The following is a 23,380-nucleotide window of genomic DNA, read 5'->3' on the forward strand; positions in this document are numbered from 1 at the left end:
AAACTACTTCGATAATCTCACCAGAGTGAAGAGGTTAAGGTCCTTACTGTGCCCCTTAGAACACCCCAGCATCTCGGCAGAAGAAGACGCAGGTGAGGAATGTGGAGTTTATTCATATGATTGTGTTTGATTGGCTCACCAGGCGTATGTTTTTATTAGCGCATTACAAGAGTACGCCAGGTTAGTGAATTTGAAAGGGTTTAACAATTTGGTACATAGTGTTACATATAAGTACATATAAAATATAATAGGAGCATCTGGTTTAGAAGAACTATAAGAAGCTTTTCACTTCACTTTTCAATTGGGCTTTCAAAACAGAAACATGCAACCAACTCAGAATAAAAACATGACAGTAAATTGATTCAATAATATTAAAGGGACATGAAACCCAAAATTTTTGTCTTTCATGATTTAGAAAGAGAATGCAATTTTAAACAACTCACCTATTTACGTCTATTATCTAATTTGCTTCTTTCTCTTGATATCCTTTGTTGAAAAGCATATCTAAATAGGCTCAGTAGCTGCTGATTGGTGGCTGCACACAGAAACCTTGTGTGATTGGCCTCACCCATGTGCATTGCTATTTCTTTAACAAAGGACATTTAAAGAATTAAACAAATTATATAATAGAAGTAAATTGGAATGCTGTTTAAAACTGTATTTTATATCTGAATTGTGAAAGAAAATGTGGGGTTTCATGTCCCTCTTATGACTGCCTTCTGAGTTTAATGACATTTTTTCACAGTGATATCAATTAATGGTGCGTCCAATTCAAATTTTCATATTTTTTGGTAATTTACATTTTCTAAATTTCCAAACATTTCACTGTAAGCATAAATGAACATTCTTTTGAACATATATTTATTGTGTGCACGTTTCATAATTTAAAAATGTGAGTTGAGTAGCATTTGTAGTATTAATTTTATATTTAACTAGGAAGCATGTGAACTGGACATGTGCAAACACTCACAATATATATATATATATATATATATATATATATATATATATATATATATATATATATATATATATATATATATATATATACTGTATATATTAAAACACAAGTAAATGGTCCCCTGAAACAACTCAATGTTTTCAAAAAGTCAAGGATGTGAGACTTATCTTTTAAACTTAATTAATTGCTTTTTATTAAAGGATTGGAATAACCTTTGTATTTTAAATCCAACAAAAATTGATATGAGACAATTTCCCACATTGGAATAAATCCCTTTTGTAATAAGAAAAAAAAAACATTTTGCATCCATCTTGCACAAGATTAGATCCTTATTTAGAGAGTAGAATGGTTGTTTAAAGTATTAAAGTCTTACTATAGAGAATGAGTGGCAGATACATGAAAGATCATCCACCCAGGAGTGGACAAAGGTCAGTATACAAGGGAATTCATAGTTTACAGTCACTAAAGGTTTTCCTTAATCTAAATAAATGCTTTAGATTCAATAGGGGTGTGATACTGATGCAGTGGCAAACTGGTATACTTCAAGAGTTCAAGTATTTTTTATCCTGAGGTCAAATTGTTTTGCAATTTTGAAACTATTAAAAAATTGTAAATTCTGTTAACGGTTTGTCTCTATATGAACTTTATTCTAAAGTGTCTTAGTTTCATATGTATTTTGCAAGTGAGTTTGTTTTTTCAGTTCTTAAGCTAGCTTTTTTAAAACCATCTAATGAATAGAGATCGGTGAAGTTTAAAATGTTGACATTTGAATTGTAACTCAGTTGTCCTCCTTTACATTTATTTTTATAGAATTGTAATGTTTATAAAGGCATAGAGGCCTATTTATCAAGCCGTCAACCGCAAATACGGTGGAATTCCGCCCTATTTATCAAAGCCTACAGACTGGCAAAAGTTGAAACTTGTGACATAACATACGATCCGCCGGTCTCAGTCCAACACAGATCAATGCTTACGTCATTACAGATGTTCTGAATACATATTCAGCACTATCTGAGATTTTTTTCAAGTTAAAATTACAAGAGGTGCGGACAGTTCATAAAAAGCAAACATTTTATTTAATAGAAAGTTAAAAAAACGAGCATAAATAAGGCAGAGTAGGCTGACACCTAGACTGGCTAGTCTAGGTGTCAGCCTACTCTGCCTTATTTATGCTCGTTTTTCCCATGTATTTTTTAACTTTCTATTAAATAAAATTTTTGCTTTTTATGAACTGTCCGCACCTCTTGTAATTTTGGTTCTCACTACACCAGAAGGACAGCTCATTTTTTATTCTGCACAGATATGGTGACGCCTTGAGATATTTGGCTTGCACTTTACACGGACCCCCTGGCTACCGAACACACCTCCTTTCTCATTGGCTTGCTTGGATGCCGGATCCCGGAACAGTTTGAATCTGCTATTGGTGACGTCACCGCCCCCTCCTTCCTCGTGGCCCAGTGAGATGGCGTGCGGCTGGAATGTGGTGAGTGCACCAGCCGAAAGGCTACGCTGAAGCAGCGGTCAGGAAATCCTTACAGCCGGCTGGTCCCACCTGAAGATACCGCATTGATACACGGGTGGAGCAGTTACAGAGGGGTGAAAACGTATCTATATTTTATTCTGTCTGCCTGGATTCAGACGAATTGCTAATGAACTTTGATATTTGATCTGTTGATTAACTGTTGACGATCTGGGAGGAAAAATGCTTCAGCTTGTATTTTGCCTGCCTGGTTACAGACGCATTGCCAATGAGTATTGATGTGAATATTGCCAGTTAACTGTTATCTTTCTGGGAGGATGAAAGTCTATGTCTGTAAAGCCCTGCAAAGTCGTGTATTTCATCTTTAGTGCCAGCCGTATCCTCACAAGTTTGCTCACCATATATACATTTGATATTAAAAATATCTTTGACCTGTGGTATTGATATATATTTGGAAGTGGTCAATTGGGTGTAGCTCCACATTCAAAATTTATTTTTTTCAAGTTATCAAACTTCTAACAGGTACGCTTGCCACTATTCCGGTCCAGCGTACCTGGTTTTCAATCCGCCACCCAGGGTGCCGCAGATGCCATAGGAATCAATGGGAGTCTGAAAGCAGTGAAAGCTTATGTTCTATGCTGCCAGATATCCCATTGATTTCTATGGTAGAATAAAAGTTACGTTTACACCTAACACCCTAACATAAGCCCCGAGTCTAAACACCCCTAATCTGCTGCCCCGACATCGCCACCACCTACATAATGTTATTAACCCCTATTCCGCCGCTCTCCAAGCCCACCTCAACTAAATCAAATTATTAACCCCTATTCCGCCGCTCCCGGACCCCACCGCAACTATATAAATATATTAACGCCTATGCCACCGCTCCCCGAGCCCACCGCAACCAAAGTTATTAACCCCTATACTGCCGCTCCCAGACCCCTCCACAACTAAATAAATGTATTAACCCCTAAACCCCTGGCCTCCCACATCACTACCACTTACTAAACCTATTAACTCCTAAACCGCCAACCCCCACATCACCATAAACTAAATTAACCTATTAACCCCTAAACCTAACAACCCGCTAACTTTACATTATAATTACCTCATCCCTATCTTATAATAAATTTAAACTTACCTTTAGAATTAAATTAAACTATATTAAACTACTAATGAACCTACCCTAACTATTATACTAAAATTACATTAAACTTTATTAAACTATTCATTAATCTACCCTAACTATTATACTAAAATTACATTAAATTAAACTATATTAAACTATTCATTAACCTACCAAATTATACTAAAATTACATTAAACTAACAATTAAATTAACTATATTACATATTTAAAAACCTAACCCTACTCAAATTATTTAAATCTACTATTAAAAATTACTAAGTTACAAAAAATAACAACTAAGTTACACAAAATAAAAAACACTAAGTTACAAAAAAATAAACACTAAATTACACAAAATAAAAAATAAATGATCAAATATTTAAACTAATTACACCTAATCTAATAGCCCTATGAAAATAAAAAAGCCCCCCCAAAATAAAAAAAACCCTAGCCTACAATAAACTACCAATGGCCCTTAAAAGGGCTTTTGCGGGGCATTGCCCCAAAGAAATCAGCTCTTTTACCTGTAAATAAAAATATAAATACCCTCCAACAGTCAAACCCACCACCCACACAACCAAACCCCCCAAATAAAAACCTATCTAAAAAACTTAAGCTCCTCATTGCCCTGAAAAGGGCATTTGGATGGGCATTGCCCTTAAAAGGGCATTTAGCTCTTTTTCAGCCCAAACCCCTAATCTAAAATTAAAACCCACCCAATAAACCCTTAAAAAAACCTAACACTAACCCCCGAAGATCCACTTACAGTTTTCGAAGACCGGACATCCATCCTCAACGAAGCGGCAGAAGTCCTCAGTGAACTGGCAGAAGTCTTCATCCAAGCGGGCCGAAGTCTTCATCCAAGCCGGCAAAAGTCTTTATCCAGACGGCATCTTCTATCTTCATCCATCAGGCACGGAGCAGCTCCATCTTCAAGACATCCGGCGTGGAGCATCCTCTTCTTCCGACGTCTTCTGAAAAATGAAGTTTCCCTTTAAATGACGTCATCCAAGATGGCGTCCCTTACATTCTGATTGGCTGATAGAATTCTATCAGCCAATAGGAATTAAGGTGGAAAAAATCCTATTGAGCTTTCATCCTAATGGCTGATCCAATCAGCCAATAGGATTGAGCTTGCATTATATTGGCTGATTTAATGTAAAGTTAGCTGGTTGTTAGGTTTAGGGGTTAATAGCTTAATATAGTTTATGGTGATGTAGGGGGCTGGCGGTTTAGGGGTTAATAGGTTTAGTAAGTGGTAGTGATGTGGGAGGCCAGAGGTTTAGGGGTTAATACATTTATTTAGTTGCAGAGGGCTCCAGGAGCGGCGGGATAGGGGTTAATAACTTTATTTAGTTGCGGTGGGCTCCGGGAGCAGCGGGATAGGGGTTAATAACTTTATTTAGTTGCAGAGGGCTCCGGGAGCAGCAGGATAGGAGTTAAACATTTTAGTATAGTGGCGGCGTTTAGTGACAGGATATAAATAAAGTTGGGAAAAAGCTGAATAGCAGCGAGATCGATGACTGTTAGTTAACCTGCTCATCGCCCCGAACTTGGTGCGCAGCTTTTTGATAGCTTTTTTGATAAATAAGGAGAACATATTCAGGTCCGCGGCCGCGATGTTAGGCGATGTTAGCCAAGCGTATTGGTGCCGGCGAATGCAGCATAGTTGACGGATTGATAAATATCCCTCATAATGTTAACTTCAGAAAACAGAATGTTAACATTCACAAAGTTTAAGATTCAAATATTACATTTGAATGTTGATTCCCATAGACTTATACTGATATCAGTGAGAATCAAATCTTGATATAGGAGTATTCAAATTTTACCTTCAATAGGAATTTAATACAAGTATTTTTTTTTTTTTATAAGCAAACATTGAACATATATTTAGAATACATTAATGAATCCAACATTTGTGCTGAGATATTCATTCATAGCTAACAATGAATAACCACTATGAATAAGGGATATGAATTAATACATGGAAATGGCACATCTCAAACACATGCTCAAAAATAAGTGTCATTAAAGGGACGTTCCAGTCAAAATTTAAATTCACATAGATAAATTACATCTTTGGATAGAAACAGATTTGTTATATACATATAATGGCAAAAATGCTTCTAGTAAAAGTTATCATGTTTCAGTGTTAACATTTTTTTTTTGCATGTGCGCTTGAAGCATAGCTAGATATTCTCAGTGCACCAGCATTTTAAATATCACAGCTGCTCAGAGTGCCAGTGGGGCTTGTATCATGTCAGCAATTAACACATTGAGTCATTACCAGATGGTACAAGAACCTTAGGCTCTCTTAACAAGTGCTGTGTTTAAAATGCTAGTGTAGGTTGCATACTTAACTACACTTTTGAAATAGCTATAGCTTCTTTAAGAAGAATTTTTGCTAATACATGTATATTACACAAATGCTTCTATTCAAAACTGAAATGAATCCATGTGGATTTCAATTTTGTCTGGAATGTTCCTTTAACATTAAAATGTATTAGTGTATAATTTACTATTTAGAAATAGATGCAGACTTACATTGTATATATGTATAGTTATAACACATTAAATTAGAATGCATATATTACTTTGCTGTCAGTCAGGAAGTTAATAAATGTCTCTTGTACAGTACATGTATTTAGTAATGGAGATAAAACTTTCATATCAATAAAATCATTTTACCTCAATGGCCAGTTCAATAAATATCTGTATTTTATATATGAATTATCCTACTTCCCTAACAAAAATAGGTAGAAAGTCAATGGAAGTCAATGGAACAGAAAAAGTATAAACCCAATTTAATATTCTCAAGTGTGCTAACCCGACATGAAAATATGAATATTTCACATTCCAATGTTCTTTGCATAGAAAAATATGTTATATGTATTCATAAATACATATTTCTTCATATATTTGATTGTATGTTGGTATAATATATATACATATATATATATATATATATATATATATATACTGTATACAGGGAGTGCAGAATTATTAGGCAAGTTGTATTTTTGAGGATTAATTTTATTATTGAACAACAACCATGTTCTCAATGAACCCAAAAAACTCATTAATATCAAAGCTGAATAGTTTTGGAAGTAGTTTTTAGTTTGTTTTTAGTTATAGCTATTTTAGGGGGATATCTGTGTGTGCAGGTGACTATTACTGTGCATAATTATCAGGCAACTTAACAAAAAACAAATATATACCCATTTCAATTATTTATTTTTACCAGTGAAACCAATATAACATCTCAACATTCACAAATATACATTTTCTGACATTCAAAAACAAAACAAAAACAAATCAGTGACCAATATAGCCACCTTTCTTTGCAAGGACACTCAAAAGCCTGCCATCCATGGATTCTGTCAATGTTTTCATCTGTTCACCATCAACATTGCGTGCAGCAGCAACCACAGCCTCCCAGACACTGTTCAGAGAGGTGTACTGTTTTCCCTCCTTGTAAATCTCACATTTGATGATGGACCACAGGTTCTCAATGGGGTTCAGATCAGGTGAACAAGGAGGCCATGTCATTAGATTTTCTTCTTTTATACCCTTTCTTGCCAGCCACGCTGTGGAGTACTTGGACGCATGTGATGGAGCATTGTCCTGCATGAAAATCATGTTTTTCTTGAAGGATGCAGACTTCTTCCTGTACCACTGCTTGAAGAAGGTGTCTTCCAGAAACTGGCAGTAGGACTGGGAGTTGAGCTTGACTCCACCCTCAACCCGAAAAGGCCCCACAAGCTCATCTTTGATGATACCAGCCCAAACCAGTACTCCACCTCCACCTTGCTGGCGTCTTTGTCGGACTGGAGCTCTCTGCCCTTTACCAATCCAGCCACGGGCCCATCCATCTGGCCCATCAAGACTCACTCTCATTTCATCAGTCCATAAAACCTTAGAAAAATCAGTCTTGAGATATTTCTTGGCCCAGTCTTGACGTTTCAGCTTGTGTGTCTTGTTCAGTGGTGGTCGTCTTTCAGCCTTTCTTACCTTGGCCATGTCTCTGAGTATTGCACACCTTGTGCTTTTGGGCACTCCAGTGATGTTGCAGCTCTGAAATATGGCCAAACTGGTAGCAAGTGGCATCTTGGCAGCTGCACGCTTGACTTTTCTCAGTTCATGGGCAGTTATTTTGCGCCTTGGTTTTTCCACACGCTTCTTGCGACCCTGTTGACTATTTTGAATGAAACGCTTCAGAAGCTTTGCAATTTTAAAAGTGCTGCATCCCTCTGCAAGATATCTCACTATTTTTTACTTTTCTGAGCCTGTCAAGTCCTTCTTTTGACCCATTTTGCCAAAGGAAAGGAAGTTGCCTAATAATTATGCACACCTGATATAGGGTGTTGATGTCATTAGACCACACCCCTTCTCATTACAGAGATGCACATCACCTAATATGCTTAATTGGTAGTAGGCTTTCGAGCCTATACAGCTTGGAGTAAGACAACATGCATAAAGAGGATGATGTGGTCAAAATACTCATTTGCCTAATAATTCTGCACTCCCTGTATATATGATCATATTGGTTTAGATATATACCTATATATAGGTATATATATATATATATATATATATATATATATATATATATACAGTATAGGAAAATCTATTTATAAATACTTAGAACATATTATGCTATATGCAGAACATTGGAATGTGAAATATTCACAGTAAATACACAGTATAACTTCTTATTGAATATGAATATTGCATAAATATGCTTTTACATGTGTTCATCTACTTAACTGCAAAGGGCTCCAAATTGTTTAATTATACATAGTAACAAATGCCCCAAGAGTCTGGATGGTATCTCTCCAGAACTTTTACCTTGCTTCATCCAGAACCATTGTGCTACATATTGTTTGATCTTTGCAGGGGCTTATGCAGCAAAGGAGGTAGAATAAACAATACGCAATATGTTTTTCAATGGCTATGTTCCTGAACTGCAAAATTAATAATTCAACTGTTTAAAAAAAAAATATAAGTTGATCTTCATTTTTCTCTAGAAAATATTAACAACAATATATAAGTGTAAACCATTTATTTCTACTTACCAGTCTCTGACAGTAACTTGGTTGCTTCAAGAACTTTCTCAGTGTAAACTCCAGCTTCGTAGTTTTCCATTTCTGCATTGATAATGTGAATGACTCTAGCGGCGCGCCCCCTGATAGCTCCCGCAGTCCTGTCCAAAGTATCCACATCTCCTTCTTGCAGCGCTATCACACACTTATTCACGTCTTCAAGTATGTGGTTTTCTTTAAAAAAAAAAAAAAAAAGAAGCTATTAGATGTATAAATCAAGTGAATTCACAGGAAAAAATAACTAGAAAAACCATAATATTGTCTGCAAGTATTAAATTACTTCCTGGAGAGTATCAGAAACAAGTTACTTTATCTATATTACTTTTAATACAAAGAGGTCAGGCTAAAGAACCATCATTTTATTTAATTCATCTTCGCTCCAGCTAGTGTTATATATATTTTATATTTCATGAAATGTTTTTATATTACTAATATAGCTTAAAGGGACAGTTTAGTCAAAATAAAACTAAACCCACATTTTTTCTTTCATGATTCAGATAGAGCATGCAATTTTAAGCAACTTTCTAATTTACTTCTATTATCATTTTTTCTTTGCTCTCTTGCTATCTTTATTTGAAAAAGAAGGCATCTATGCTAAGGAGCCAGCAAATTGTTGGTTCAGAACAATGGACAGCACTTGTTTATTGGTGCTGTCCAATCAGCAAGGACAACCCAGGTTGTTCACAAAAAATGGGCCGGTATCTAAACTTACATTCTTGCTTTTCAAATAAACATACCATGAGAATGAAGAAAATGTGATAATAGGAGTAAATTAGAAAGTTGCTTAAATTTGCATGTTCTATCTGAATCACGAAAGAAAAAATGTGGGTTCATTGTCCCTTTAAACTTTCATTATTCAGATAGGACTTGTAATTTGAATCAACTTTCCAATGTACTTTTATCAACAAATTAGCTTTTTTCTCTTGGAATTCTAAATTGAAACTAAACCTAGCTAGCCTCATATGCTAATTTCTAAGCCCTTAAAGCAGGGGTGTATTTAGGTTTTGTGCTGCCCTAGGCACTCAAAATTCTGCTGCCCCCCCCCAGGTTTAAAAAATTTAAAAAAATGTCTTTTTAAGTAGATGTTCACCAGGGCTTACATTCACTCTGGTCACACACACACACATATAATTTAAGACATTATTTTGCAAGTCAGATGATTAAAGTGTTTTTTTATCAGAAAAAAAATATCCTTCAATGTATGATAGTTTGTCAGTAGGTATATGTTCAACCTTAAACATCTTTTTTAGTGATTGACAGTTATTTAAGCAAAATATCTGCTTGGATAAATATGTAATGAATATAAAAACTGGCCTTTAAAAGTACTTAAAAAATACAACAGTAGTTATGATAGGTTTAGGAATTGTATCCTAGGGGATAAAGTCACATGATACAATCATAATAAAGTATGTACTTGTATTGTTTCTGAATGTATTAAATGCATACAACATATTTTCAGTTGTGTTTTAAGTCACATAGTTGTATAGATTCAGCAATAAATACTTATTCTTTGCATGTATGACAGATAGACAAACTGTAAATGTACAAGTATTTAGTGACTAATCCGTTTAAGTGTTTTAATGCCTAATGAAGATGTATTGAAGGGAGAAAGGCATCTGCTGTTTCCCAGTGGTCACAGTGTAGTGCACACTGCACTGTGTAGTCTGTGTGAGTCTCAATCACGCGGTGGAGCCAGGAAGAATACTGCATTCCCTCTCAGTCCAGGCCAGACTGCGCAAGTGAGCTCCGCCTCCACTGTCACCACGTCATGCGCACCAACATAACATCCCATAGGATATCAATAGCCGAGCCAGCCATTTAAGTAATTTGTAATTGGTTGATTTAGCCACCCGGCCCTGAGTTCAGTAGAGTGGCCCTAGGGACTCAAAATTCTGCTGCCCCTTAAAAATCTGCTGCCCTAGGCACCGGCCTCATTGGCCTATGCCTTAATACGCCCCTGCCTTAAAGGCTGCCTCTTATCACATGCTTTTAGAATTGCTTTTCACAACAAGAGACTGTTAGTTCGTGTGGGCAATATATATAACACTGTGTTCACGACCGGGGAGTAATTTAAGAGTTAGCACAACACAGTACTAAATGCAAGTCAATAGATAATAAATGCAAAGTCATGTGATCAGGGGGCTGTCAGAAGATGCTTAGATACATGGTAATCATAGAGGTAAAAAGTGTATTAATATAACTGTGTTGGTTATGCAAAACTGGGGAATGGGTAATAAAGGGATTATCTATCTTTTAAAACAATAACAATTCTATTGTTGACTGTCCCTTTAAGGTTGTAACCAATTGTTCATTTTACTTCCACTTGATATGTTTTTTTCTATTTTCATTTTTTTCCAAAGAGAGGAAAATCAGGACTCTCAATAAAAGTAGAGAAGGCTTAACAATTAAATGATACATTTCTTCAAATGCTGATTTTCATAGATCATTGGTTCCCAAACGTTTCCACCCTCTGACACCTTGGTTCAGTAAATTCATCATCAGCGCCCCCCTAACTTACCTATAAAAATATCAAACATTTTAAGAATTTTAAATTCTTTTTTTTTTTTTCATTAATAAAAATTGTGTTATGTTGATCGTGTAATACAAGCTTTCTATACTAGTTCATTTTAGTTACTGTGCAATAATCTTATATACTGCACAGTTAATTTCTGGAGACTAGAAAACCATCATCAGATGACTGTGCAGAGCTACTCAGACAGGCACAATAGGCTTTTGTTGTGTTTCCTACTACTACACAGAAATTCCAAACTGTGCACAAAGAATACAAGCCTTCCCTACAAGTGAATAATCCTAAATTATCATAAAAGGAAAAGTTTTAAACCCAGGAAGGGGTAAAATGTCAAATACAAAGCAGAAAGTTTTTTCTCTTTAAACATGTAGACAGAAGGGCCTATTAAGCAAGCTCCGTATGGAGTTTGATGCACCGTGTCTAAAGACCGCTGCTTCATAACCTGTCCTCCTGCTCTGAGGAGGCGGACAGACATAGCCGGAAATCAACCCGATCGAATACAATCGGGTTAATTGACACCCCTTGCTAGCAGCCGATTGGCCACGAATCTGCAGGAGGCAGTATTGCACAAGCAGTTCACAAGAACTGATGGTGCAATGATAAATGCCGACAGCGTATGCCGTCGGCATTTATCGATGTGCGGCGGGCATGATCCGCAATATCGGATCATGTCCGCTCATACCTTCTTAAATATGCCCCTTAATCACAAGTAATAATGATCATTGAGCTTGAGGGGGCCCACTAACATCCTCTTTCACTCCCTACATACCTACTAGGTCCTCTCTATGGTAATCGCAGTGCCCCCATCTCTCATGTCTATCCGTATCCACCACAGTATCGACCACTTGGGATCCACTGTCATAGATATCAGAAAATTTAAATGTAACAATATAATATAAGTGGTTCTCACTGGTTTAAATCATAGGTTCATGAGGCACCAAACTAATCTTAGCGTGGGTGTCACATTTGAATGATTTAATATGGCCAATACTTGATGTTTAAAGGTTCTATAATTCTTACTAATGATCTATAGTCAGATCTTCACATATATACAAGCTATCAAATATTAATCACAGATCTAAATGTAAATATACACATAAATGTATGGCTTTAATAAAATCTAACTTAGAAAAACAGTGTATTGAAAACTTCACAAGGTGATATTTGTATGGCTTTCTGTCTACGGTACTGGACAGCAAAGCATTTTAAAGCACTGAGTTTGAAGGCTATGTAACCTTTTTTAAAATCTACTTAAAAACCACTTCTAAAACATTCTAGAGTAATTAATCTCAAAACCTGCTTAAAATATCCAATTTTCTTTTTTTAAGGATGAACTCAGCAAACATTGCTTAAAGGGACAGTATACACTCATTTTCATATAACTGCATGTAATAGACACTACTATAAAGAATAAGATGCACAGATACTGATATAAAAATCCAACATAAAACTGTTTAAAAACTTACTTAGATGCTCTCAGTTGAAAATGTAGCTAGAAAGCCCACTGCAAGTGGGAAATAAGACACTCCCCCCTCCCCCTTCTTTTGCATATGAAAAGACCCTTTACACAAACAGGAGCAAGCTGGAGAAGGTAGCTGACGGTATTCTCATAAAACTTTGGGGCTTGGTTAGGAGTCTGAAAATCAGAGCAATGTTATTTAAAAATAAGCAAAACTATAATTTAAAAAAAAAAAAAAATAACTTTATGGGCTATATAAATAGATCATCTACAAAACATTTATGCCAAGAAAAAAGGAGTGTATAATGTCCCTTTAAAATATCATTAAATGTGAACTATAAACGCTTTTGTTTTAATAGTTTAAAATTAAGATTTGGGCTTTTATTATTATTTTTATTAGTATGATGATGTTTTGTTAATCCAGGGTGCAATTACTTTTATTTACATGTGGCCTGAACAAATGCAAAACTTTAATACAGGAAAATACATATACATATTCATAGCCAATTAATAGACATTAGACAACTATTCCTACACTTTGTCAATCACATATAACCATAACCATAGCCAACCCTACATAAATGTAGCCACTCATTTTATTATTATTATTATTACCAGGTATTTGTATAGCGCCGACAGATTCCGCAGAGCTATAAACATAGGCGGTATACAAGATAACATTTAAGGGATCAAAGGGGCACTGCCGAGAGTTGCACCGTTGTAGTCAGCTTTTATGAAGGCGATCTACAAACATCTGGGCTCATAGGCTTACATGCTAAGGGGTTCAAGGGGATAGCAATGGAGTTAGGAAATGTTAGTGTAGGTTGTATGCATCCTTGAATAGTAGAGTCTTTAGGGAACTCATATATATGCATGGTCACCAAAAAATAAATGTAGCTATTTAAAGATATGCATGGTTAGCAAAAAATGCCCTTAGTCAATCATACTACCATAGCAAACAAGTTCATGTCTAAGGCCACACCATAGACATACCCATATTCAACAATATATACCCATAACTATGCATAGATTCTCACAGCCAACCTTACATATTACCCAACTGTATTTGCATACACAGTCATTGATATATAGCCAAAACTACTTACCGATAACTATAGAAAATCATAAACAGTTAAAGCCAAACATACATCCACCCATACAGTTTTACTGCCTATACATGCCCCATAACCACTATTGCATACCCATAGCCAGAAAGTACACATCCACATGCCCCTGTACATGCACATAGCCACAATTACACACCCATACTATACTTCCACATAGTAACCATAAAATACACATAGTCAGCCAATACATGATTATGGTTACCCATGCACATAAAAAGCCACCTATGCACACACGGTACACAATAACCAGCTACCACACAGGATAGATATAAATCTTCGTAGCACCAAAGATTCTCGAGATTATGAGGTGATGATCAGTCTAATGTTAGCTGAAAGGCACAGGTAGCACTTATACCTGAGATCCTAGATGTCCATTCTTTTCTAGTCAACTCAGCTGCACTTCATCAATAGAAATGGAAAAAATGAAATAGCACATGTTAAGTTTTACTCCCTAGTTTGTCTGTATGTGGTTGTCCTATACCCTGGTGGGTGTGAATGTAAATCCTTTGATGTAAGACATGTTTTCATCTAATATAAAAAATTGTCTGCAACTTTTGGAACTAGATATCCTAAGTTTAATAACAGAACATTTTTAAAGTTTGAGGTAATTTTAACTCCTGCTTGGTCCATAGCATTATTCTGCCTATACTATTTTCTTCCAAATATTTGTTATTTATTGAGGTATTTTGCAACAAAAGACATATGATTCCCTCGATAGCAATCATTAGTTATACCAGTAAATGGAACTGCCACATTGCTGTGTTACAGACCTATATATCATGCAGTGACTGTATACACTAGTGGGAAATTGATGTTATTTCATGTGACATAAAATACCCCACTTTTATGGGATACATCTGTAAAGATTGAGAACACATTTTTATTAAACCTTGAGGAACGATTTTACCTAGAAGTACAGCAATGGCTCATTTGGATGCTGAGATTTTGTGCGTTAAACTTGAATGTCTGAATGGCAGTTAATAAATATCATGAATAATTGCAAAGGGTCAAGGTGAATGCAAAGACATATCATAATAATCTTTGCTATGGTTTATTAAAAGGAGATTGAGCACACACATTTTCTCTTACTCAATAAAAAGAAGATGTTCTGAAAAGTCGAGAAATGTATACTTTAGGTCAGTTTATGAGTGGAGCGCTATTTAGCGATTTCGCTAGAGCGCTAATTGCGTTAGAAGTAAACATTTTGCACGCTTCGGGATGCACTCTATTATGGGGCCTATTTAAGAAAGGACTCTCGGACCTGATCCAACAGTGTGGATAAGTTCTGACAGGCCTTGCTGAATGCGGAGAGCAATACGCTCTCTGTATTCAGCATTGCACCAGCAGCTCTTGTGAGCTGCTGGTGCAACTCCGCCCCCTGCAGGGAGGTGTTAATGAACCCGATCACGCTCGATCGGGTTGAATTGCGGCGATGTCTGTCCGCCTGCTTAGAGCAGGCGGACAGGTTATGGAGCAGCGGTCTGGATGGAGGCCCTCAAGCTCCATCCAGAGCTTGATAAATGGGCCCCTAAGTGTTGAAAGTAAAAAAGTTATCGCTCTCGCGCTAACCCGATGCACACAAAAAGCCAAACTTACAATACTGCTCGCATAGAAGTCAATGGAGAAAAAAAATGGAAAAAACGCTTAATGTGCGCAAACCCGATTCCATCTTTTCATGTGTTCTTCACATACAAGAATAAGTTCTTTTTATTCACAAATACATATTTATATATATATATATATATATATATATGATGTTTTTTTGGTACAATATATATCTATATCTATACATATACTGAACACGATTATATACATGTATAGGTAAATATATAGATTTGTTTATATATACAGTGGGGCAAAAAAGGATTGTGCAAGTTATCCCACTTAAGAAGATGAGAGAGGCCTGTAATTTTCATCATAGATATACCTCAACTATGAGAGACAAAATGTGGAAACAAATCCAGACAATCACATTGTCTGATTTGGAAAGAATTTATTTGGCAAATGATGGTGGAAAATAAGTATTTGGTCAATATCAAAAGTTCATCTCAATACTTTGTTATATATCCTGCAATGACAGAGGTCAAACGTTTTCTATAAGTCTTCACAAGGTTGTCACACACTGTTGCTGGTATGTTGGCCCATTCCTACATGCATATCTCCTCTAAAGCAGTGATGTTTTGGGGCTGTTGCTGGGCAGCACGGATTTTCAACTCCCTCCAAAGGTTTTCTATGGGGTTGAGATCTGGAGACTGGCTAGGCCACTCCAGGACCTTGAAATGCTTCTTACCAAGCCACTCCTTCGTTGCCCGGGCGGTGTGTTTGGGATCACTGTCATGCTGAAAGACCCAGCCACGTTTCATCTTCAATGCCCTTGCTGATGGAAGGAGGTTTGCACTCAAAATCTCACGATACATGGCCCCATTCATTATTTCATGTACATGGATCAGTCGTCCTGTTCCCTTTGCAGAGAAACAGCCCCAAAGCATGATGTTGCCACCCCCATGCTTCACAGTAGGTATGGTGTTCTTTGGTTGCAACTCAGCATTCTCTCTCCTCCAAACACGACGAGTTGTGTTTCTACTTTGGTTTCATCTGACCATATGACATTCTCCCAATCCGCTTCTGGATCATCCAAATGCTCTCTAGCATACTTCAGACGGGCCCGGACATGTACTGGCTTAAGCAGGGGGACACGTCTGGCACTGCAGGATCTGAGTCCCTGGCGGCGTAGTGTGTTACTGATGGTAGCCTTTGTTACGTTGGTCCCAGCTCTCTGCAGGTCATTCACTATTTCCCCCCGTGTTGTTCTGGGATGTTTGCTCACCGTTCCTGTGATCATTTTGACCCCACGGGTGAGATCTTGCGTGGAGCCCTAGATAGAGGGAGATTATCAGTGGTCTTGTATGTCTTCCATTTTCTAATTATTGCTCCCAAAGTTAATTTCTTCACACCAAGCTGCTTGCCTATTGCAGACTCAGTCTTCCCAGCCTGGTGCAGGTCTACAATTTTGTTTCTGGTGTCCTTTGACAGCTCTTTGTCTTCACCATAGTGGAGTTTGGAGTGTGACTGTTTGAGGTTGTGGACAGGTGTCTTTTATACTGATAACAAGTTCAAACAGGTGCCATTAATACAGGTAATGAGTGGAGGATAGAGGAGCATCTTAAAGAAGTAGATACAGGTCTGTGAGAGCCAGAAATCTTGCTTGTTTGTAGGTGACCAAATACTTATTTTCTACCATAATATGCAAATAAATTCTTTCCAAATCAGACAATGGGATTGCCTGGATTTGTTTCCACATTTTGTCTCTCCTAGTTGAGGTATACCTATGATTAAAATTACAGGCCTCTCTCATCTTCTTAAGTGGGATAACTTGCATAATTGGTGGCTGACTAAATACTCTTTTGCCCCACTGTATATATACACATATTTACAAATACTTAGAACATGCTCTGCTATGTGCAGAACATTGGAATGGGAAATATTTACAGTAAAAACACAGTATAACACTTAATTAAATATATACATTGAATAAATATGTTTTTTGTCATGTTTTCATCCACTTTACTGCTAAGGGTTCCAATGCAATTCTATATATGTCTATATACAGTATTTATACATATGTATTTATGTGTTTATATGTGTATATACATCTGTAAATACATATATACACATTTAAAGGGACAGTCTAGTCAAAATTAAACTTTCATGATTCAGCTAGGGCAGGGAATTTTAAACAACTTTACAATTGACTTATATTATTAAATTTAATTTGTTCCCTTGGTGGTATTTTTGAAAAGTTAAAGCTAGGTAGGCTCAAACTGATTTCTAAACTGTTGAAAACTGCCTCTTAGCTCAGAGCATTTTAAAAAAAAAATCACAGTTAGACAGTACTAGTTCATGTGTGTCGTATAGATAAAACATTGTGCTCACTCCCGTGGAGTTATTTAGGAGTCTACACTGATTGGCTAAACTGCATGTCTGTCAAAAGCACTGGGATAAGGGGGCAGTCTGCAGAGGCTTAGATACAAGGTAATTACAGAGGTAAAACATATATTAATATAACTGTGTTATGCAAAACTGGTGAATGGGTAATGAAGGGATTATCTATATTTTTAAACAATACAAATTCTGGTGTAGACTGTCCCTTTAAAAACATTTGTACACATATATAGACATTTTTATATACATACATATCCATCTTTAGACATGTATGTGTATGTATCTCAATGTTAAAGCCCTTTGCCTGTCTTTTATTGTAACACCTGAGACCTTATATCTTTGAGCCCTTATAACATTTTTATGCAATGTTTTATTTTTTAAATAATGTTATTAGATGGTGTTATTATGAGTGTAACTGTTCTTTGTAATGTATTTTTGAGCTTTTTGAGACTTTTCTGTTTCATGAAATAGTTAGCCATAGCTCTGAGGACGCGCTAACCCGACGAGCGTTAACTTAAAAATGCATTTAAGCGATTTTGTTTACTTTCAACTTGTCATACCAGCGCAATTTAAGAATGATTGCGAAAACCCGATATCGCTGGCGAAAACCCAATATCGCTCTCACAGCAATTATGTCTGACTTAATCTACCCACCATGACAAACCTTAAATGCACTTGACGCTAGGAAAAGTCTTCCTAAGGGTGATGGGTGAAACCAGACATGGACTCCTTGTCCAATGTACAAATGTTAAAGGGATATGGCTGCACCTCACTGACGAGGACCAAAGGAGTCAAAACAATTGTCTGGAGTTGCCATATCCCTTGGACTGACCTTGTTATGTGGGATCAGACTTATATACTTCAGAATAGTTTTCCTCTGTGAAAAGCACAATGGGCTAAAATAAGCAACAAGCCACTGAGCTATTGTTCGTTCCTGGCAGAATGCTTCTCTTTCTGTTTGTACTTAAATGCACTTGGCATGGTTCCACTACTATACTCCAACACAATTTGCAATCTTGGCCCACTATTCTGCCTTAGCTCAACCAACCTACACTGGTCATTCTCAAATACGCACAGCCTCTAACACCCAAAGCACAAAGCATTTCCTATATAATTCCTATTCCCATAGTCTCCAATACCCAATTGGCCCTTCTACCTAATCCATCAATGTAAACATCCAAATACCCAACAGACTCTCTGCAAACCTACACAATTAAAAATTTACCGTCAAGGGTCCCCATTACACTCAAATGTTCCCATTCATTACATAAAATCCCTCTCCTACACTTAGGCTCACCCACCCCCAAAAAATAATTTTTGGGCTGTGTTCCCTCTTATTTAACAATTTGAAACTAATAATTTGGTCAGTCAAGTTAAGCTTCCCCACTCTTCTGATTGGTTAAATGATGTTCCTGCAATCATGAAGGTGTTCAGAGAGTGGTTCCATAAGGGGAGTTATATCAAGTGGTCCCTAGTGTGTTGTGAGTTTCATGTAGGATGTATCTTTGAAGCCTTATGGATGCTGTAATGAGCATGGAGGTAATAAGTAGACCGTAAGGCTTCTATTTATCAAGGTCTGTCGGACCAGATCCGACAGTGCGGATCAGGTCCAACAGACCTCGCTGAATACGGCGAGCAATAGGGGGCGAGCAACGCCACCCCCTGCAGACTCGAGGCCAATAGGCCGCCAGCAGGGGGGTGTCAATCAACCTGATCGTACTTGATCGGGTTGATTTCCGGCGATGCCTGTCCGCCTACTCAGAGCAGGCGGACAGGTTATAGAGCAGCGGTCTTTGTGACCGCTGCTTCATAACTGATGTTTCTGGCAAGCCTGCAGGCTCGCCAGAAACACGATAAATATGCCCCGAAATGTGTATTATTTTATTTCAAAACCACATATTTTAAAATGCTTAAGTCAAGCTTTTTTGTCAAATGCATCATAGAACATTTTTGACTTTCATGATCTTTTGTAGAAGAAAAAAAAAAAACGATAACATTATTACAGTTATTTCAAACTCATTGATATCGACTCAAAAAAAGTAAAGTAAAGTAAAAATACTGCAAATGGAGGTTTAATAAAATATTTAAAAGTAATTTGTTAATGAAAAGCTTCAACTGAAATTGTTTAATTTGAAAGAACAGTTTTACATATTAAATAATTTATTCTTTTTTAATATTTAACTTTACAGCTTTTATTTCTGATGACCATTCTCCTGTTGCAATTTGTACTTCCTGTCAAGCAAAGCATTTTTTTGAGTCCATGGGCACTAAAGTATCTTACTTGCCTGCTAATGCATTTGTATTCCCAGGGTCCTAAAATGTTTTTAAAAAGTGACAAAACTACTGTAGCAAAATTCAAGTATCACATAATTAAAAAGACTTAAAAATAAAGAATAATCTTCTTTTTTATCTCTAGTGCTTTATAGGTTTTTACTCTGCATTGTATCTTTTGCAGCTTCTATGTAACTGAAAAAGTAGCACCTGATGAGATCTCAGTGCCGTACTCACAAATGGATATAAGCGGATCAGAAAATCTGTAGTTACCATGGGGTAGCTTTAACAAGCTGCGGATGTTGCTTTCTACGCCCAAAGTTTCCAGCTCGCCGGAAACATAAGTTAAGAAGCAGCGGTCGTGAGACTGCTGCACCTTAACCTGTCCGCCACCTTTTATGATATGATCAGGATGATTGCCACCCCTGCTAGAGGCCAATGGGCCGTGAATCTGCAGGGGGCAGAATTGCACAAGCATTTTACTAGAAATGCTTGTGCAATGTTAAATGCCAACAGCTACATTGAATCATATCCGCCTGGCACTTGGTAAATCTACCCCTATGCCCTCTAGTTATCAAGCTCCGTAAGGAGCTTGATGGCCCCTGCTTCTGGCGAGTCTTCAGACTCGCCAGAAACAGCAGTTATGAACCAGCGATCTAAAGACCGCTGTTCCATAACCTGTCCGCCTGCTCTGGCCGTGAGTCTGCAGGGGGCGGCGTTGCACCAGCAGCTCTTGTGAGCTGCTGGTGCAATGCTGAATACGGCGAGCGTATTGCTCGCCATATTCAGCGAGGTCTGTCGGACCTGATCCGCACTGTCGGATCAGGTCCGACAGACCATGATAACTTGGGGCCTCAGAGTCAAGAGGTGTCACCTTTCTTAAAGAAAATAATACCAGCTGTACTAATTAGCCTAAGTTTGCATAAATAATTATGCAGCACTATTAAAGGGACACTGAACCCACATTTTTTCTTTTGTAATTCAGATAGGGCATGCAATTTTAAGCAACTTTTTAATTTACTCATATTATTAATTTTTCTTTGTTCTCTTGCTATCTGTATTTGAAAAAGAAGGCATCTAAGCTATGAAACCAGACAATTTTTGCTTCAGAACCCTGGAGAGTACTTGTTTATTTGTGGGTGAATTTATCCACCAATCAGCAATCACATCCCAGGTAGTTCACCAAAAATGGGCAGGCATCTAAATTTACATTCTTGCTTTTCAAATAACGATACCAAGAGAATGAATAAAATTTGCTAATAGGAGTAAATTAGAAAGTCTGAATCACGAAAGAAAAAAAATGGGTACAGTGTCCCTTTAAGAACACAGACTAAAGTTTTTTAAAGCATGTCATTTGGCATTATTGGTCCTAGCTTACATATTTCAGAAAAGCTTATCCAGTGATCTATAAAAATCCCCATACCCCATATAATAAAAAAATCCCCACAGACTTTAATAGTGACATATAAAATCACTAAATCATTAAAAGCACAAAGGTTAAACACATAGGTAAAGCCCAGCTCCAATGCTACAGCTCCTGAAATGGACATGGTTGATAATTGGCAGCTAAATATAACTGTAGCTCCCTATTGGTTCATGGGTTAAATCCTGCTTAAGGATCTTTCCCCAAGTTTTAAAAACATAGGACCGGATTACAACTGGCATGCTATTTAGTGATTTTATTCAAGCGTTAATACCGACAGAAGTAATCTTTTTGTGCCCATGGTTTACAAGTAGGCATTTTAGAAGTTGAAAGTAAAATTTTTGTGCGCGAGCAAAACCTGACACCCGCTAACTAAAGGACCTAACTTTTTCTCCCCAAAGACTTCACCGAAGAGCACTATAGAAAACCCTAACACTGATAAAGTGTTGTCTTTTTAAACTTTACGTTTCTTTAAGATATGATATTTTATAAAGCAACAGCTCCAGTAAGGTTACAATTACAAATGCTCTACAAATGGTTATACGACAAAGATCAGAAAGTGCTGTTAGAAATATCCTTATTGCTGGCAACACCCTGGATTCCTCTACAGACAGACTAAAACTAGTACTTTAAAGTAATTTTTAAAGCCATTCAGTTGTTCATTCATCCTTAAATTATGACAAAGATCATCCCCCATACTATGCTGGCAAACAACCCTTGTGTGGCCTTTGCATTTATTTGGAAATCCACTATACCACTGGTTTTCAACCCTGTCTTCAGGACTACCCAACAGGCCAAGTTTTCAGGATTACCTTGGAGGAGAGCAGGTAAAATAACCATGGTTAATAATCAGCTGATTGTTTCACCTGTGCTCTAGTTCAGAAATCCTTAAAATTTGGTCTGTCCCCCAACAGTCCTGGTTTTCATTATAGCTAAACCAGTGCACGGGTGAAGTAATCAGCTGATCTGTAACCAACCTGCTCTCATCCATCAGCTGATTATTTCACCTGTGCACTGGTTCAGCTATAATGAAAACCAGGACTGTTGGGGGTCCTTGAGGACCGCGGTTGGCAACCACTGTGTTAGAGAGTCCTGAGGACAGGTTTGAAAACCAGTGCACTATACCAATGTTGACCTGTTGCCATAGTCATTCTTCTTGTTTGCACTTTTCTTTCTCAACTGGTTCTTACTTGTCCCAAAAGCTTTTCATCACTCTGTTGTATCTCCCAAAGCTACGAGAGTCTACAAGTATAGTTAAGTACATAATATTACCATACCTTTACAGCAAGTTGCTATATATAACATATATTAAACTGCTTTATTAAACATGTAAAAGGGATATGAAAACCCCACATTTTACTTTCACAATTCAGATAGAGCACGCAATTTTGAACAACTTTATTTTCTAACTTACTTCTATCATCAATTTTTCTTCGTTCCCTTTGAATTTTTTGTGGAAAAACAGGGACATAAGCTTAGGAGCCATCCCGATCCTAGAGCACTATTTGGCAGCAGTTTTATAAGAATGATATCCATTTGCAAGAACACTAGAGGGCAGCGCTATTTCCTGCAATGTAGTGCTTCAGATGCCTACCTAGGTATCTCTTCAACACCGAATATCATGAAAACAAAGCACATTTGATAATAGAAGTAAATTGGAAACTTTTTTTTAAAATGGTACGCTCGACCTGAATCACAAAAGTATATTTTTGGGGTCTCATATCCCCTTAAGACATTTGAATTATAACTTAGCTAAGCCTACAAATAGCATCAATAGAGGCAATGGATATGGTTTGAAACCTTTAAACAACTATAAAGATATTCTGTCAAGATGAGTCAAGAATGACTTCTTTTCATCAATCTCTGTGGACCATAATAATTTAACTCTTACATTTGATCAGGTAAGCATCACATTAACTATTAAAACATGATTTCTTAAAGGGACATTCAACTG

The 23,380-nt window shown here is 37.0% G+C and overlaps 1 protein-coding gene across 1 annotated transcript in view; it reads right to left on the minus strand.

The window, feature by feature from the left end:
• Window positions 1–23,380, minus strand: part of LOC128647573 (catenin alpha-2) — an 887,157-nt gene that overhangs the window by 265,036 nt on the left and 598,741 nt on the right. Inside the window, exon 6 of the mRNA XM_053700329.1 lies at window positions 8,648–8,848. Within this exon, the coding sequence (XP_053556304.1) occupies window positions 8,648–8,848 (201 nt within the window). The remainder of the gene's footprint in view (window positions 1–8,647; window positions 8,849–23,380) is intronic.

This window comes from Bombina bombina, chromosome 2 (assembly GCF_027579735.1).
Source record: "Bombina bombina isolate aBomBom1 chromosome 2, aBomBom1.pri, whole genome shotgun sequence".
In the NCBI taxonomy this organism is placed as follows: Eukaryota; Metazoa; Chordata; class Amphibia; order Anura; family Bombinatoridae; genus Bombina; species Bombina bombina.